Source organism: Panthera uncia, chromosome D1 (assembly GCF_023721935.1).
Source record: "Panthera uncia isolate 11264 chromosome D1, Puncia_PCG_1.0, whole genome shotgun sequence".
Lineage (NCBI taxonomy): Eukaryota > Metazoa > Chordata > Mammalia > Carnivora > Felidae > Panthera > Panthera uncia.
Genome location: NC_064808.1, coordinates 44640779 through 44660767, shown reverse-complemented (window position 1 = coordinate 44660767; position 19989 = coordinate 44640779). Strand labels below are relative to the sequence as shown.

Below are 19989 nucleotides of genomic sequence, written 5' to 3'. Positions count from 1 at the left end.
ATTGAGGACAGAGATGATGTTAAAGTGGACAAAGAGTAAAGATAAGTCACCTTAAAAGGGAAAAAATTTTTTACTAACAGCCCTGTTCTCAAAAGCAGTAATGGATGTTACAAAACAGGGAAGTAATAGTGTCAAACAGCTGAAAAAAATAACTCTCAAGCTAGAATAGTGTATAGAGAAAAAAAAGGTATTTCAAGAATAAGTGCACAATAAAGACGTATTAATTTTTTCTCGAATAGAGTTAACTATGTATAAACAAATTCCTATAGGGGGGAAAAAGATACACAGAAGGACAATCTATAATATGAAAGAAGAAATGGTGAATAAAAAAATAATATAAACATGCAAGTAAATCATTGTCAATATAAAATAATATGGATTTTTATTTTCATGTATTTATTTTTAAAGTTTATTTATTTTGAGAGAGAGAGCACAAGTAGGGGAGGGAAAGAGAGACAAATAGAGAGAATCCCAAGCAGGCCCTGTATTGTCAGCATGGAGCCTGAAGCAAAGGCTTGAATTCACGAACCGCAAGATCATGACCTGAGTGGAAACTGAGTGGTATGCGTAACCGACTGAGCCACGCAGGCACCCCCACATAATATGGATTTTTAAAACATAGAACTGAAGCACTGGACTAAAATAGAGGTTAAGTTTGGAGTTGAATGATTGGAAGTCAAGAGTTCCAGGGCCCTTATGTTGTTTAAAAGAAGGCTAAGATATTAAGTTTAGGCTGTTAAGGTATTAAAAACACCTATTTATGTTTTAAATGTAGTCACCCAAAACAATAGAAGTAAAATGTATAACATCCAAATCTGTGGAGGAAACAAATAATATTAATATTAATATTAATATTATTTATATTAATTATTAATAATATAATTATATATAAATGTATATTAATATTATTTATAATAAATAATAATCAGCCAAACAAAAATCCCAACTCAATTCTAAATAAAAATAAAAGAGTATTCTAAAAGGATAAAAAGCACAAAGTAAGACATAGACACAAGTCAAATATGTCAGTAATCATCATGAAAGTTAATGAACAAGACAGTGACATGCTGTTTAGCAAATCTGCATAAAACATTAATACACAAAAAGTTTTAAAGTAAAAGGATGGCAAAATATATGCTAATTAAATGAAGCTGGAGGTAATGCATTGTGTTTAAAATCCTCCATAAAAAAATATTTAAGAAATGAGAAAAAAACTGGAGGTAATTATATTAAAAGCAGGTAAAATAGCCTTTAATACCACAATGATGATTAGGAATAAACAGGGTTACAGCATAATTTTTAAATGATCAACTTACTAAGAAGATATCACAGTTTTAAATGAGTATGTGCTGACTCTAGCAGGCTCAAAATATATAAAACAAAAAATTATAAACTACAGGGAGTAATTTCTGCTACCGTGGCAGGAGAGTTTAGTATATCTTTTGATGATTGTCAAGCAGACAAAATATTAGTACAAATGTGAACAATGTAACTAATAACCTTAATTTAAAAGACATTTATAAAACCCTGTACCTCCATATTAGAGAATAGTATATTCTTCTCAAGCTCACATGTGATTTATAAAAATTAACTCTATTAGTTGATAAATCTCAGAGAACCTAAATTATACAGACCTCTTTCTTTTAAAAAAAATTTTTTTAATGTTTATTTTTGAGAGAGAGATTGCAAGTGGGGAAGAGATAAATGGAAAGGAGACACAGAATCCCAGGCAGGCTTCAGGCTCTGAGCTGTCAGTACAGAGCCCAACGCAGGGCTCTAACTTATGAACCCTGAGATCATGACCTGAGCTGAAGTCGAACTCCCAACCAACTAAGCCACCCCGATGCCCCTATACAGACCACATTCTAAAGTACAATGTACTTAATTTATAAGTCAATAGCCAACAAATATTTTTTTTAAACCATGCATCTAGGAAGTTAAAAGATAAATTTCTCATGGATCAAAGAAAAAAATCAAATGGACATTTCTAAAAATACATGGAAATTTAAAATGTACTAAATATGAAAAGGAAAACCAGTAGATCAAAACTCAGAGGTGCAGTGAAAGTGGTGTGGAGAGGTATTGCCCTAAATACTCCTTTTAGAAAAGAAGAAAGGCTGAAAATTAATGAGTTAAGTGTCCAACTTAATTTAAAAAAAGAAAAGGAAGCCTAATAAAGAAGATAATAAGCAGAAGTAAATGAAATAGAGAGTCATAACAACATGGAGAGGATCAAGCAAGCCAAATGTTGGTTCTTTGAAAAGACTAATGAAAAACTAGAAGCGGGGCGCCTGGGTGGCGCAGTCGGTTAAGCGTCCGACTTCAGCCAGGTCACGATCTCGCGGTCCGTGAGTTCGAGCCCCGCGACGATCTCGCGGTCCGTGAGTTCGAGCCCCGCGTCAGGCTCTGGGCTGATGGCTCGGAGCCTGGAGCCTGTTTCCGATTCTGTGTCTCCCTCTCTCTCTGACCCTCCCCCGTTCATGCTCTGTCTCTCTCTGTCCCAAAAATAAAAAAAACAAAAAACAAAAACAAAAAACGTTGAAAAACTAGAAGCAATGATATTAAATTGATTTTTATTTATTTTTTTTTTTCAACGTTTTTTATTTATTTTTGGGACAGAGAGAGACAGAGCATGAACGGGGGAGGGTCAGAGAGAGAGGGAGACACAGAATCGGAAACAGGCTCCAGGCTCCGAGCCATCAGCCCAGAGCCTGACGCGGGGCTCGAACTCACGGACCGCGAGATCGTCGCGGGGCTCGAACTCACGGACCGCGAGATCGTGACCTGGCTGAAGTCGGACGCTTAACCGACTGCGCCACCCAGGCGCCCCTAAATTGATTTTTAAAAATAAAATAGAGGTGCCTGGCAGGCTCAGTCCGTTGAGCATCCAACTCTTGGTTTCAGCTCAGGTCATGATCCCAGGGTGGTGACATCAAGCCCCACACTGGGCTCCGTGCTGACAACGCAGAGCCTGCTTGGGCTTCTCCCTCTCCCTCTGCCCCCCCCCCCCACTTGCTCTTGAAAACATAAAATAAAACAGAAGATAGAAATAAATAAATTAGGAATGAGAAGGGCAAACAGAACCACAGATATAGCAGATTCCCCCAAAAATAAAAGAATATAATGAATATTTAATGCAATGCAATTAATTTTAAAATTTGGCAATCTAAGGGTGATTTAACAATCACCACATTAAGAAATGAAAGAGGGAAACCATATGGTCTTTTCAGTATAAGAAGAAAATGTCATTTGACAAAATTCAACACTTGGGACAAAAACTTTCAACAAAAAAGGATTAGAACAGGATAGAATGTTCTTAGTTTGAAGAGTATCTTCCAAGATGCTGCAGCAAATATCACTGTCGGATGGTAAAATATTAGTAGCATTTCTTTAAAAATCAGAAATAACAGAAGAAGGCCTACCATTACCTCTTATATTCAACATTGTACAGGGAACCCTAGCCAGTGCAGTAAGACAAGGAAAAAATGGCATAAGGTTTGGAAAGGAAGAAACAAATTTGTGTTGTTTCTCGATGATAGAATCATCCATGTGAAAAGCACCCCAAATTGCACAAATAAATTATTAAAAATAAGAAGAGCCTATATGACAGTGATTGGGTATAAGCTTAAAATAGAAAAAGCAATTGCATTCCTAGATCTCAGCATAAAGCAATTAAAAAATGAAAGAAAAAAGATGCCCTTACATTAGCATAAAAACATATGGCACCTAGGAGTAAATCAAACAAAAAATGTATACAACCTTTATGGAGCCAATTTTAATCCTTCACTGAAAACGACCAATAGACTCAAACATAATTTCACATATACAAAAACCTGATTTAAGCCTACAGTAGCATGCAGATATATAGGAAATAAGTGATTCTCAGACAAGTAATTTTCAACAGAGGAAAAAAATTAAATTGAGCCTTACATCATCCAAACAAACCAATTTCATAAAGATTAAAGTTTTTAAAATTAATTTTAGTTAATTTTTTAATGTTTATTTTGGAGAGAGAGAGAGAGAGAGAGAGACAGAGCAAGTGGGGGAGGGGCAGAGAGAGAGGGAGACACAGAATCTGAAGCAGGCTCCAGGCTCTGAGCTGTCAGCACAGAGCCTGACACAGGGCTCGAACCCACAAACTGTGAGATAGTGACCTGAGCCGACTGAGCCACCCAGGTGCCCCCAAAGATTTTAATATGAAAAATGAAACTTGAAAAGTTAAGAAGAATCTTTTTGACCTCAAGCTGGTAGTCTGTAGACACTATAAGGGAAAAGATAAGCCACTAATTCAGAAAATACATTTGCAACAAATATAACCAAAAAAGAATCAGTATTCCAGAATATGTGAAGAACCCTTAAAAATCAATAAGAAATAGGCAAGCAAATGTTTGCCTTTATAAAAATAGGCAAATAATAAAAACATATCATGCTCATTAGTAATCAGGAAAATGCAAATACAATGAGAAACTCTTTCAAACTATTAAATTACCAAAATTTATAAAACTTGATAATACTAAGTATGTGGCAAGGTTAAGAAACAAGGGGTACTTTTTATTCAATGTTAGTGGGAGTGTAAACAGTCATAGCTCTTTGGAAAATGCTTTGGCTTTCTGTTTTCTGTGAAACTGACCATTTGCATACCATACTAAGGAATTTTATTCGTCAGTGTGTATTCCAGAGCAAAACATGGAGAGGGACTTAGACAGCAATCAACAGGAAAATGGGTCAATTACAGTATGTTCAAAGATCTTCCAAAGTGATTTTGACTCTTGAGGAAAGGCAGATTCTAAAAAAAAAAAATTGTTGTAAATTATTCCATTGAAAGAAAGGAAATTGAATGGAATGATTCCATTCAACTCATGTTTATTGAGTATTGTGCCAATAGAAGTCAGTGTGGCTGCACAGGTTACTCTCTCATGGACCACATTTTAGAAGGGCACATAAGAGAGATTAAAAGGGGGCATGTAATGTAGGATTAAAGTGGGTATCATGCAGCAAAGAGGCTCACTCTGAAAAAAAAAAAAGAATACTCTAAAGACAGCAAAATAGTGCCTTTAAAGCTGTTTCTTTTGGATTGAGAACAAGGAAAGGAGAGACCCAGGCAGATGGTGTAATGTTACAGGATGAAAAAAGACAACTCTTTTCCAACTCTCAGCATTTATGTTTTCTTTATCAAGGAAAATAGTCCTCCATCTAGAAATGTTAAACACATCTAGAAGAGGGAGTTGAATCTGAAAGAGAAATCTAGGTGAGAAAAATGAGAGAGCAATGAATTTAGGTTTCTTTCACGGAGAACGATGGCACGTATACTAGTCTTGTTGGGTGTGGCGTTCCTCAACCAGAATTTGTTGAATGAACCAAATTAACCAGTTATTTCAACATGGCTAGATATAACCTCAGTCTTTGAAAACTCATGGCGAATTCCAGAACCAAAGACTAAAGGCCAGTCTATTTTCTGTGTTTCACTTCACACGGGAAAGAAAGAGGAATTCTGATCCTTGTCAAGATTCTAGGAAGGATTATTAAAGAAACTGTGAATATTTAGAAAGAAACTTAGTGATTATGAGAAGCCACTGGTGTTTACTGAGAAGCTGTGAACAACAAATGTCATTTCCTTTTCTGGGTGGAGCTGTGAGGTTTGTAGTGCCAGTGGACACGGCAGACGTTGTGAAGCTTGATTTCAGGAAATTATTTTACCGAGGCTTCCTGTAACAGCCTCATGGACAAAATATAGAAATGTGTGCTGGGTGATAGAGTGCATTTAGAGTCTGTAGAACAGCCTCACCCAAAGCCTGAGCAGGGTCCCTAATGATGGGCCAGATGGCTCTGTTCTTGGTCCAGTCCCATCTGACATTTTGGTTTTCAATATTGCATAAAGGTCCAGGATGCCCATTTATCAATACTGCAGAAACCCCAAAGCTAGAACTGTGTCGCTGGAGGAAATATTCAAAAGATTTCCCCATGATGGAACAAAATAAACAAGATGATAATTAACAAGATACATATACAGTCTTAGGTTAAGGAAAGGCTGAGTTGCACAAACAGAGCATGAAGTCGTCAGACTTCACCAACACTCGTGTGGAAAGGCCACGCTCGTTTGCAAGGTAGGAAGAGCCCGGTGAAGACACAGCTGCCAAAAGACCTCAGCAACCCCAGGGCTCAGACAAAGGTGCAAGAAGATCTCTCCCCTCTGAACTGTTGGTATTTTGTTTGATTCTGGACTGTCTTCAGGTTGCATCCTGGAACAACAGAGGGCAAGTGGAGGTGGGCAGCCCTCTTGTGACACAATGACAAATGACCTAGGGGTGTTGACTCTGACAAAAGAACACTCTGAATGCCTTCTGAGTGTTAAGTGTTCTCTGTTTTCCCATGGAGGCAAAACTGGACTTGGCAGCTGGCGGCCAGCCCATCAAAGGCCAATGGAAAGAAGTTTTCTATACTTGGAGTACAGAGCCCCGCAGGGATTTCCACCATCACATGGAGAGTTATCACAGAGGCTGGAGAGGGAAGAAGGTAGAGGGAATCCCCGGAACAGATTACCCGTGAAGGTTCTTTCATCGCTTATGTCATATGATTTGAATAATGACCATTACCATTTATTGAACTTAAACTGCGTACCAGGGCTGGGTTAAGGTCTATTGTGTACACAGTCAATCCCACTGTATCTTCATAACAGATGAGGAGACTGAGGCTCAGGGAGGCTACAGTATGTGTTCTTAGCCCACATGGTAGGAGGTGCAAGAGTGGAAGTTTGATCCCAAGTGTAAAGTAACTTTTATGCTATAGATGATCTCTGGTCTATATACCTTATTCTTTCATTCCTGTCTGTGTGGCCATAGCAAGGGGCACATTATCTTCTATTTGGCTGTGCGGTGTTGGCCTTCCCCACTGAACTGCAAGGTCCCAGTTGCCTGTCATCCAAGAAACCTAAGGAAGAATAACGTTTGGCTATTTCTCTCCCCCCCCCCTTTTAATCCTTCCTGATTAAAACTTCACTTAGATCATCCTACTCAACCACTTTTAGTGTCCTTTTGTGTTCTACAGCATAAAGTACAAGAGTCTTAGCATGACGTTCAGGGACCTCTAGGACAAGATCCTCATACACTCCCAGACCTCACCCTCCGCCCCACCATGCCCCTTTAGTCCTGCCTGATCTCTGTCTCTACCACTTTCTGTTCCATCCCCTTGTCTTTGCTGACATTGTGTCTTCTTGGAAATGTCCTCTCCCATCCTCATTAGTTCCTCTCCAAGTGTTATCCATTCTTCAACACCCCAGTTCAAGCACCACACTTCTTGGAAAGCCAACCTCACATCCTGACTGGGAAAACCCTCCCCTCTCTATATTCCCAGAGTGCTTTTATGCTGCTTAGTTGTGGTTAAGAGTTTTCTAATGTTCTATTTTATTCTGGCTCTTTAAATCCATCTGCTCCAGAAGATTCTCTAGAAAAAATAATAAAGAGAGATGGCAGGCCTTATGCTTTACTATCTCCAAATTTATCATCACATGTAGCATTATCTGTCACTGTATCCCCATTACCCAAAGCACTACCCAATACCTATTCAATAAGTAGGTGTTATTGGATGAGCAAATGAATTTATGCATGAAGGGACAAATGGATGCATTCATCAGAAGTCCAGATATGCCTTGTGGTACCAATTTCCCCTAAATTGTGTAATTTGGTGCATTACACATGAATCTCTCCGGACCCAAATGTCCATATCAACAAAAAGGTGGTTAAGAAGACCACCTTCTTCTTAAGGGAGGAAAGGGAACTCATTTTTATGAATGACTTGTTACAAGCAGGGCAACGTGTCAGGCGTGTTACTTGCCCTACAAGCCTATGAGAAGGAGGGAAGGAGTGAGGGGGAGTGGGGAGTGATACAAAGAAGTGAAAAGCTCAGGACAAAGCTCACTAGGGCTCAAGCCCTGGTTCTGCCACTTAATAACTGTGAGCTTGGGAAAATTGAGCTTTTAGACCTCTGTTTTCTCCAGCTATCAAGCAGTGATTATAAAAGAATCTACTGGTGAGTTTCTTATGAGGTTTAAATGAGATGTCCCATATATTGAGGTTCCTGGGTGGCTCAGTCAGTTGGGTACCTGGCTTCAGCTCAGGTCGTGATCTCGCAGTTTGTGGGTTTGAGCCCCACGTTGGGCGCCGTGCTGACAGCTCAGAGCCTGGAGCCTGCTTTGGATTCTGTGTCTCCTCTCTCTCTCTCTCTCTCTCTCTCTCTCTGCCCCTCCTCTGCTTCCTTTCTGTCTTTCTCTCAAAAATAAATTAAAAAACATTAAAAAAATAAAAAAATAAATGAGATGTCCCATATAATGCACAGAGCCCACTGACTGGCATGTAATCATCAGTCATAATATGGCATAATAAATAGTAGCTTCTCACTACTCTATTATTTGTGTGTCTTTTTAAAATATTTTTTTAAATGTTTATTCTTGAGAGAGAGAGGGAGAGAGAGAGAGACACACACACACAGACTCCGAAGCAGGCTCCAGGCTCTGAGCAGTCAGCACAGAGCCTGACACAGGGCTCGAGCCCACAAATCGGGAGATCATGACTTGAGCCAAAGTTGGACGCTGAACCGATTGAGCCACCCAGGCGCCCCTCCTTGTGTGTCTTATTGTTCATTTTAACCAATTAAGAAGCAAAGGCTCAAGGTCACACGTATGTTTTGTCTGCACTATTTTCCCCTCTGCCGATGGGATATTCCAGTATAAATCCTTCTAGAATGGCCATGAGCCACAATACAGCCTGTGTTCTCATTTCAGGGTGAAATACTAAAAAACCATCTCCATGTTCCTGCTTCTCAAATATGCTTAGATTTTTAGCATTTTATTATGTAAACATTTGACATCTAACATTGTGCATCCAAAAGCAGCATCAGTTTTTCTCATGGTAATTCTTATGTTTAATAAAGGTCATAATCTAGGGGTGCCTGGGTGGCTCAGTTGGTTAAGCGACCGACTTTGGCTCAGGTCATGATCTCGCGGTTCGTAGGTTCGAGCCCCACATCGGGCTCTGTGCTGACAGCTCAGAGCCTGGATCCTGCTTCAGATTCTGTTTCTCCTTCCTCTCTGCCCCTCCCCTACTCATTCTCTCTCCCTCCCTCCCCCCCTCTCTCTCTCCCTCTCTCTCTCTCTAAAATCGACATTTAAAAAAATAGAATAAAGGTCATAACCTAAGTTATAAGAAGATATGAATAGAACTTTCCCAGTGAGACTCAAAACTAGTAACTTTTTTCCCCATCATTTGGCTTTTCTTTGTGTAAAAAATTAAGATGCCAGTCACCACTCCTCTATAATTAAATGTGGTGTGAGCTTCTCTGCCCCATGAAGGGAGCCACACCTCACCTGAGCACCCAGTAATCATTGGATTTGGGGAAGGAGAAGGAGGAAGAGACAGTAACCAGCAGAGTTACTAGGGTTTTCTTTGGTGGAGATTTTGATGCATCAACATACAGAAGTTTGGGGCACCTGGGTGGCTTAGTAGGTTAAGCGTCCACCTTCAGCTCAGGTCATGATCTCATGGTCTGTGAGTTCGAGCCCTGCGTCAGGCCCTGTACTGACAGCTCAGAGCCTGGAGCCTGCTTCAGATTCTGGGTCCTCTCTCTCTTTGCCCCTCCCCTGCTCAAAAAGAAATAAATATTAAAACAATTTTTGTTAAAACATACAGAAGTTTTACCAGTAGACAGGAGAAGTTTCATTTATGGCAGGACATTATCGAGATTATATGAACCTTGGAGCTGAAGTATTCATGCCCTAAATGTCCAAGAGGACGGCCCCCAGAGCATGCACAGGTGGGTTTTATTTTTCACGCCTGCAACCTGAGGCATCAACAGGCCATCAGGGGGGCTGCTGCCTGTTGAGACTTTTTCTGCTACAAACATGGCCCACCAAAGTAGCTTCTAAGCAGGTTGATCATGGGGAGAAAAATGCCAATCTAACCCATTTGCCGCTGATTTCTTAAGCAGATTCAGGCACACAAGATGAAGCACAGCTTTTGCAGGAATGGTTTAAGCTGGTTCTGGAGAAGAATAAATTAATGCGATATGAGTCGGAGCTACTGATCATGTAAGTAAGGCAACACAGATAACAGCGAGTCCTAAAAGCAAAGGGGGTGGGAGTGGGGTGGCTCACCCTCCCAGGTTGAAGTCCCAGGAATTTTTCTCCTTGTGCATACAGAATCGTGATTGAGGCAAATTGATATTTGGTGCCTTGCATATCATGCTGGCATTAGTGCAGAGAATCTTCAGTTGTCTGTTCCCTCTGTGGAGTCCTATGGCTAAAACAGACCTCAAGTGATGGGTCTGGAGCTAGAGGGCATTTGGATAAGGTATTTTCAATCCATCCTTGTCCCCGAGACCAGTGGGGGAGGGGGGCCACCTGCAGTCACACACCTGCAATAGGGAAGCTTATGTCTGGGAAGAGGCTGGGGAGATCTGCCTGGCCACTTCCTTGTGGCTTTAACATACAAGGACTGAGACCTCCCTGGCTGTCCTCTCTGAATAAGAGAGCAGCCTGGTGGGAGAACCAGAAAGTAGAGGTGGATGTCATCGTACTCTGAAAGAGTTGAAGGTCACTCAGCGTGTGGACATATCTTTTGGGGGTAACCATTCAACCCACTGCACTAACCAGACCCCAGAATTAGACATACTCATCTATGTAGTTACAGAAAGTAATGGACCCACTTGCTTCTTGGGGGCAAGACTTTTACCCTAGACCAATGTATCTCAACTGGAGCAATTTTCCCCCCCCCCCCCGAGGATATTCAACAATGTCTGGAGGCATTTTTGGTTGCCATACCTAGGAGGTGTTACCTGTGTCTAGTGAGTAGAGGCCAAGAGTGGTACTTAACATCCCACAATGCACAGGATGCCCTGTCTCCCCCCACCAACTATTGAAGTAAAATGCCCATAGCATCAAGATTGGGAAATCTTGCCATAGACCTATGGCAAGGCTCAGAGTAATCAAGAACACAGGTCTGCTGCAGGCAGGCTAGTCCCAGGAGAAAAAGGGTGTGAGCTAAGTTCACCTAGTCTCTTCCCAGATTTACCTCTCCCAGGTTGAGAGTGAGTAGGAGTGGAGACTGGGGAAGGAGACTAAGAGTTCTACTCATTGAGCTTCAGGGACATGGAAGGAAAGTCCGGGAAGAAAGCATCCTCCTTAGTAACTATTTTTTCTGTCACTATTTTTTAAGTTGATACACATGCTGAGACTCAGAGCAACACTTATCCATGCCCGCCTGACTGCAAAGCCTTTTTTCCCCAATCATACCGTCTGCCTGTAGACCAGATCTGAAGTACAAAGTTCATTCAACAAAAATGTATCCAACACATTCTGTGTGCCAGGAACTGCTGGGTAATATGGAAATAAAAATGAGTGACACCACAGTCCCTATTTTCGAGGATCTCATGATTTTAGGGGAGAAAGACGTGCTAACACATAGCATGCTAGCAATAAGAAAACATGGCAAAAGCTCCATGGAAGTTTGTAGAAGGAGCATTCGGTGCATGGGCTCTACCTGTGAGAGTCTGAAAGTCAATGACGGCTGCTGTTACTGCTTAGTGACCAGCTTCCCTAGTTAGTCTGCTGCCAGGGGGAACCTTCGGCTCCAAAAGAGGCCAGAGGGAAGCTCAGGCAGGTGAGCTAGACAAAAGCAGGAATGGTTTAAGCTGCTAAAGGATAGGTTTTAGTTTAAAGAAAAGACCTGGTTGAACAGAGAGAACCATCTTGGGTAACTGACTTGGGTGCTTTGGGAAAGCAGATACCAAGACAAGATTGGAAGTCCAAGAAATGTACTGGGATAAAGGGAAATAGGAGGGGGAGTAAGAGGCAAGTCTACAGACCCTCTTTGGTCCTGATACCTGTGAAAGGAGAAGGGGAGGAAAGGGAATTGAACAGAGGAACCTGAGATGGCCCTGTAGCCCTGAGAACATCTTAGCCAGGCCACAGGGAGAACCAGAGCTGAGATGCCATCAGAGGAGTCCAACTCCAGTACCACCGCTGTGCTCTGACATTGGCTGGGAGCTGCCTGGGGACAGTGTGGCCACAACATGACACTGAGTGGATTCTGCCTCAGCAGTCAGCTTGCTGTATTCTGCCCAGAAAGTTCTCTCTTAAAGGAAGGCTTGAGTGGTACACTTCCATTGGCTATCAGAGCGGGCCAAGAGAAGTTCAGGGTCAATAACAAAAGGCAGAATATTGAACATGGCAGGGACCTTGACCCAAGTAGTAGTAAAAATAAAGGCAGCAACGACAGGGCATAGCAAAGTGTAGCAGATACCCATGCACGCCGTGGGTAGGGTGCAAGTGAAGGCCCCATGATGTCAAACCCAGGGGCCTATTCTCAGCCCTCACCCTCTTCAATGTCTCTGTAGCAATGAATCCCCTCGACCTCTCTCTTCTCTCTCAAAACTTTCTCCTCCTGGTTTCTGTGATGCTGAATTTCTTGTTTTAATTGCTTCTCAAAGTTTTGATTGCTTCCTCCCTGGTGACATCTGTTTTGTTTGACTTCCAAATGTGGGCATTTCCAACCTCGTTGTCTTCAAATTTTTCTTTCTCTGTAGTCTTCCTCTGAGGGATCACATGACTTCACCCACCCTCTCTGATCCCTGTGACCTCTGTTTGTGGTCCTCATTCTCCTGAGAACTCCAGAGTTGGGTTCCCAAAGCTCTGGGGAACCTCCACATTACACATGGCCTAGCATGTGGGTGCCTTGCATACACGAGGGATACACATGGAATAGCCCCAGGCGTTGAAAGGTTGAGAAGTTCCAAACTGACCTTTACCAAGAACTAACTTCTCTTCTTGACTTTGCTGCTCCTATTGGTGGAAACACAGAGACCCCAAGCATCCCTGATCCCTCTTTCCACATCTCCTACAACCAGATGGACAGCGTCTGAATTTTATTGCCTCCACATGGACACAATGGCTCTCTCCTGCCTCCTCTTCCTTGTTTTGCTCTTTATCACAATCAGGGATTTGGGAGTTGTTAGAGGTGATACTTGAAGTCCCTTTGCCCCTAAAAGAGAAAAGATTTTCAGATTGTCATTGCTTCTCTCCTGGATTATACTAGTCGTTTCTTGATGATGCATCCCCAAAGGGCGGCCTGAGTGGCCTTCCAAACACCCACTGAGATCACATCACAACCTTCAGCGGCTCCATGGTCTTTCCAGTTCAGCATATCCCAGCAGTCCTTCTGGGCTCCTTCAGTGACCCCAGCAGTAGCAGAACTTTCCGTTTAGAGATATTCCAAGACCTCAGTTTTAATGAGAAAAAAAAAAAAAAAAAGGCAGTAGCTGTAGTCAGTAAGCTTCTGTTTCTAGGCAGATCGTCAGTTTTTACAAGGTCTGAACATTTTCTCATCTCCAGGGCCCAAGAATTAGAACTGGAAGATCATCAAAGCAGACTGGAACAGACATTAAGAGAAAAAATGCTCAAGGAGGGTGAGTACGATGACATGTTTGGGGGCCCTTGTTAAAGACATTTTTCCCCCGAGAGGCACTTGCACAGAGCACCCTGCAAATCCCAGAGTGGGATGCTCTTCCTGTCTTGTGCAAGCAGCCTGGAGGCAGAACGGGAGGCTGGACGGGTGGAAACTCACCACCCGCCCAGCAAGTCGCTTCTGGCTTTGTTCACCTGGGCTATGAGGGCAGCAGTTTACTCCATCCCATGAGCTAACAGAGCAAAATCACTCATTCGCTTTCCCATTTATTCAGTTAAGGAGTATTTGCTGAGAGTCTAGGGGGGCCCTGGCAATAGAAGAAGAGCACCCCTGCCTTGTGGTCTCACCAGGGAGGCCAACATGCAAACTGGTGTTTGTAGTACAATGAGATGAAGGCCAGGACAGAGATGCTTTGGGAACACCAAGGAAGGCGGGCCTAGTTCTGCCAGGCACCATAGATGTACAGGAAACACCCTTCCCAGCACAGGCCGGACCAGGTCAACACAAATGAGAAAATAATTTCCACCATAAAGGAGGGAAAGCTGACATAAATTCAATTCACATGTTATACTGATTTATGCATTCATTGGTTCCAGCCCAGTAAGACACCGTTTTGTGGCTGTGTGTTCATGGGACCAGATCCACGCATGGCTTTCCTACACTTAGGCCTAGGTCTAAAAGGACAAGTTCAACAATTTCTTTACACCTCATGGACCAAACATGCTTACCTATGGGGTTGCCTGGTACAGGGCAAGCACCTGACAAATATTAGACGTCATCTTTATGATTGTTTTTACTTAGGCATTTTATCCCCATTTTACAGTTTAGAAAACTGAGTCTCGGAACTTAAAAAGTATGTTCGAGGTTAAGTAGTGAGAGGACTAAGATTCAGGCACAGACTACCAAAGAGGGTCTCCTATTCCTTCCCACATAGTAATGATTTGTGGACTTTCTTTATAGCAACAAAAAATTCTATTTCTAGCAAAATCTTTCTAGGGCTGCACTGTATAGAACAGATAAAAGTCATTTTTATTTGTCAGAGGGCTCGCATGAGTCCGTTGATGACAAGCCAACATTGAGGGAGGAATGTTTTATTTTTCTGTGTTGATTATCAAATAAGGAGCAATGACACTGGAATATACCCAGATTAACAGATCATAGAAGGAGTAGGAATAAGATGGGTGAGAAGTCAGGGTGCTCTGGGTTTTCTTCCTCCCTCAAACACAGCTATGTTGAGGTCAGATGATTTGGAACAACCAGGAAATTGATCTATGGAGTGTCAGAAGGATCTCCATGATTGGAGGGAGACAGCGTGCCAGGTACAAGGTGCATGGACATGAACTTGGGGAGAGAGAAACAGCAGTGCCACAGAAGAGAGGGAACCCTTTCCATGGAGAGACAAAGGGAAAGAAAGAGAGAGGGGTTGAGAGAGTGCGGCATCAGGTTTGCACAGGAGGAAAACTGCTCTGGACCAGGGACTGGGGAACAAGAAGTACTAAGTATAGCAGGGTTTTGGTTGTTGTTTTTTTTTTTAATTTTATTTAAATCCAAGTTAGTTAACATATAGTGTAAAAATAGTTCAGGAGTAGAATGTGGTGATTCGTCACTTACATATAATACCCAGTGCTCATCCCAGCAAGTGCCCTCCTTAATGCCCATCACCCATCTAGCCCAACAACGTGGATGGAACTGGAGTGTATTATTTATGCTAAGCAAAATAGGTCAGTCAGAGAAAGACAGAAATCATATGATTTCACTAATAGGTGGAATTTAAGAAACGCAACAGATGAACATAGGGGAAGGGAAGGCAAAATAAGATAAAAACAGATAAAAACCATAAGAGACTCTTAAATACAGAGAACAAACTGAGAGTTGCTGGAGGGGAGGTCGGGGGGATGGGCTAAATGGGTGATGGGCATTAAGGAGGGCACCTGTTGGGATGAGCACTGGGTATTATATGTAAGTGACGAATCACTATATTCTACTTCTGAAACCAATACTACACTAACCTGGATTTAAATAAGTTCATTAAAAAATAAATTAATTAAAAAGAAAAAACCATAGAGCATAATATCTGATTTATACATCAAATAAAAATTTCAGTTTGCTCTGTTTCTGGATGGTAAAATAAAAACCACCAACAGTCCCCATTAGCCACCTTTGAACCTTTTTTTTTTTTTTTAAGTTTTACTAAGGAGTGAGGATCATACATTTCTTCATTCCCCTTAGCCGATCTTCCATAAAAGCTCTAGCCCACTAGTTAGCAAGAGAGGGAAAAAAAAAAGAAAAAAGAACTTTATTTATCCCTCTCTAGTAGACTCGGTCTGATGCAATAAGTTTAACAATCCCTGTAGAAATGCTTAGTCTCTTTGGGATGAAAATGTTCAGCCTTGGAGATGGCCAGCTTTTCCTTCTGCTTTCCTCCCTGAGGACGGGTAGTAGGGAGAGGCAGGTTTTGTGACTCCGCAGCAGTAGGTATCTGGGTTGGTTGCTCTGATTCACTGAGTCCCCACCCAGCTGTGTCCCATCATCCGGCTGCCACTCTCTCTGCTGGCATTTGCAAGCTGAGGTGTATGGCTGGCATCGTCCATAGCCTGGCCACTCCTCAGCATGCCTGGAGCCTGGTGGCAGTCCCTGGCTTTCTCAGGCACACCTCAGCACATCCTCCATTCAGCTTGTCCAGACAGACTCCACCGTGGGACCACGTCACTCCTCATCGCGGGGGAGCCCTCTGGGAGGCTCACTGGCCAGCTACCTTTGGTAGCTCTAGGGCTGGTGGGCACTCTTAAGCCCCATGGCTGCCACACACAGCAGATTGAGATCTGGGGAGCCACACTCAGACCCTTCTCTGCCCAGCCACCATATACTGCCCTATGTTTATGCAGAAGGCACCCTTCCAGCTGGCTTCTTCCCAGAATTCCAAACAAGGGGCTGGGTAAGAATCCTTGAGCCCCTGGTGTTCCCATTAAATGGTATGATGTTTCCTGGCCCAGAACAGAGAGGCTAGAGCTAACCCTCTGCTTCTAATCGTCTCTTGCCCATAAAACATGAAGTACCGAGGGAATGGTGTTTCTCTATTTCCCTTTTGTCATATATGCCTTCTTCCTGACCACATCCTCTGAACTAAGACTCATGTGAGAAACAGTGGCCCTTCTTTGCTCCAGGATCAGGCTCACCACCTAGTCCCTGGCATGTTAAAGGGAACGGGCTCAGGTATTTATAAAGTCGTCTCCCAAGGCAACAATCTGGTTGACAAGACTTAAATCTGCCTTAAAATCTATTTTGATTGTCAGAAAATCATTACTACCTGTTTCTTATCCCTTCCCTTCCTTTTGTAGCAATCTTATGTCCCCCGGGGCAATGGAATGTGTCAGGCCAATTAGGAAGAAGTTCTTGTACTCTTAAGACAAAAGAGAAAACATGTTCACAGTCTGGAGACACCATCCCATTGGCCAACCAGAGCCTTATTTTGCTTCTGCCTGGTCTCTCCTCAAAGGGCTGCAATTTGTCATTAACTACAAAAAAAAAAAAAAAAAAAGAAAAAGAAAAAAAGGATCCTCATCTTTGAAGTCCTAGCCCCTGATGCAGATGGTTTGTTTAGAAACTTTTCTCATAGATTCCTTTGTTGTAGTTCAGACATGTTTAGGGAAAACAGCCTTCTTGTTGTTCCGTTGGTTTCTTTTTTTTCTTGCAGGGGAGGGGAGGCTGGAGAACTCTGTGGGGCCTGGCTGATATTCTTTTCCTTACAAAGGGATTTCCCCCTGTTTGCTTTGTATATACTCTCAAGATGAAAACTGAGCTGACTGCAGCACAAAGCACCCTCCTTGCTAATCTGTGGCTGCGAGAGAGTTCCCTGGTGTTAAATTCATTTCCTTGTTTTCTCCATGGAAATTAGAAGGCAGAACAAGTCCGAAACAATCAAGAATGCCCGTGCCAAGATCTCTCCCTCGGCCTGAATGTTACCTGAGGCCCAATGCTTGCCGTTTTTTTGTTTTTTAGAGAGCCAGAAAGATGAGAGCGATCTGAACGAGGAGCAAGAAATACTCAGCGAGATGATGCAAGTAATTGAACAAAGGGACAGACTCGTGGACTCCTTAGAGGAACAGCGCATAAAAGAAAAGGCTGAAGACCAGCACTTTGAAAGCTTCATATTCTCCAGGGGCTGTCAGCTGAGTAGGACGTGAGCAGCCCAAGGCCCTGGCCCTGGATGCTGGCTGAGGATCAGGCCGGGCACACCTCACTCACTCACGGTTCCTTTGGCAGGATTTGCCATACGTGGAACTTAAGTGATGCCCTATTGCAATTTCTTCTTAAAATTCTCCCATATGGAGTACAGCTGCCCAAGACCCTTCCAGAGATTATAATGACGAATATACAAAGATGGTTAGGGAATTGGCAGTCACTTTGGCATGTCTCACATTGGAAGTGACCTTGGCAGATGACCAGCATTGTTTTCCCTGGAAAGTGACACAGGGATCGACTTTCCTGCTGTTTTTATCATTTATCTCCCCAATTCATTGAGTTACACATCTTAAGATTTTTACAAAGCTGCCTTTTCATTAATATATCCATATTTGCCCTTTTTTTTTTTTTTCATGGATGACCAGTTTCCAAATGTCAGAAAGAAGCAGCCACAGTTTAAAGATTAGGTTAATATTTAAAAATTGTGTTTCCAGAGAAAGAGGAGAAACCTTGAGATTACTGATTACATAAAGCAAATAACTCATATAGCAGGTGTTAATTCAATCCAGGGTGAATTTAATTTACCAGTTGTATTTATAAGCCTTAATATAATATACATAAGAAATGAGAGTTTAATACAACATTTGAGCCTTAATTTCATTTAAAAAAAAGAGAGAGAGAAGGAAATCAAACTTTAACTTCATACTGGCAAGACTATCAGTGTTCACCAAATACTGCAGGCTTAGAAAAGCTTTTGTTCTCAGAGTCCTCTCCTTACTGGCCCTGGAACACAGTGAAAAGTGTTTCTCGAAAATGAATCGTTTTCCAGTGCATTTTTATAACCGTTGGTAATGGCACTGAAAACACACACACTCGTGATCCAAGGTGAAGAAGGCTTCCCGGTGACAGCCTTCTCAGGTCCAAAGAGAAGTGTCTCCAGCGCTCTCTCCAGGGACTCCCTGGGAACTCCACAGGACCAGGACAAAACCACTTCTGACTTCACCCTAGAGCTGAGTGCAGCGACCCCATTTACCAAAGGCAGTGATCAAATCCCAAACTGGGTCATGGATTTTTTTTTTTTTAAGTGACATTTTCAATGTGAAAAGAAAGCCAGGAGATGGAATTTGTGCACTGACAGGAGATTCCTGGGTCGTTTTGATGGTTCATATGGGAACCAAAGAAAAGATTTTAAATAGTGATCTGTTGTCATAAAGTATTTGATTGTTTACAGTCAATGAGATTCTTTGAAGAGTCAGCCTGTTGCTGACAAGAGACAGACTGAGGAACTCTTTGTTATATGTTTGGCCTCTCTCATTTCTGCAAGTGTGTAAATGTGTCATTGAACAAAAGGTGCTTTGCAACAGTTGGCTCTTGAGACCTAACTCTCCTCAGTTCATGTTGACCATGAACCACTGCTGTGTGAGATGCTGTCTATGTGCACCAGTCTGGCCAGCTGATAAGCCAGAAATCAGAAATGTAACTGGATTTCTCAAGTGCGCCAATGTTTTGGGTGGTATTAAAATGCAACCTTTCCATGGCAGACCAAATTCCGAAGGTTGTAATTCTTTTTTCCTTCCTTCTTCTTCCTTTCCCCTTTTTAAAAAAAAGAGTCAAATCTTCTAGTGCCTGAATTCTATTGGGGAATATGTGCAGGCATCTATCTAGCTGTCAAAACTATGCCATTTATGGCTATTTACCTCTTCTTATTTATTTATATATTTGGTGGAAATTGCTAATACAGTTTCCTCACAATTCTGATTTTCCTGTATTATAACTTGGAGAAGGTCTATTGGCACTAGGGTGTATCGGTATATAAGCTATTTACCATATAAGTAACCCAGATGTTTGGGGCAGTGAGCTAGTTGTATAGTATTAAAGATTTATGGAGATAGTTAAAATAATATTTTCGGCCTTCAGGCATTTAAAATAAGACTCTGGATACTCAGGAATTTTAATTCATTTAAAGAAAAAGATCTAGAACTTCTGTTTTTATTCTAGAATATTTAGAAGTATTCAAACCCAGTGTTTTCTGTCAGTTCTATGAAAGCATGCTACTTGCGACTTGCATATGTTTAACGTGATGCTTACCTGTGTGGTGTCTGGATTGTTTTGATACAAAAGAATTTATTGCCACTTATTTTGATTTGTTCTATTTTCATCTAAAAGAAAGATCCTCCTGAGGGGGGCCAAGAAACACCTTCTTTCTGTTAATAGATGAGAAAGGCAATTTGTTCATTTTCTCTTTCAAAGACTATGTTCTGGAGTGGAAGGCTGAGTCTTACGTGGCCAGGTTGAAACACATGCTCATACCTAACAGCCTTTTACTTACGCCAGCTTTTAGTTTTACCAGCATGTA

At 42.0% G+C, this 19989-nt stretch overlaps 1 protein-coding gene across 1 annotated transcript in view; it reads left to right on the top strand.

The window, feature by feature from the left end:
* Window positions 1-18256, top strand: part of LOC125929093 (F-actin-monooxygenase MICAL2-like) — a gene marked incomplete at its 5' end in the record, with an annotated part of 57596 nt that extends 39340 nt beyond the window's left edge. The window contains 3 exons of the mRNA XM_049640019.1: window positions 9979-10078; window positions 13379-13452; window positions 17451-18256. Coding sequence (XP_049495976.1) covers window positions 9979-10078; window positions 13379-13452; window positions 17451-17635 — 359 coding nt within the window. The remainder of the gene's footprint in view (window positions 1-9978; window positions 10079-13378; window positions 13453-17450) is intronic.
* Window positions 18257-19989: the final 1733 nt, after the last annotated feature.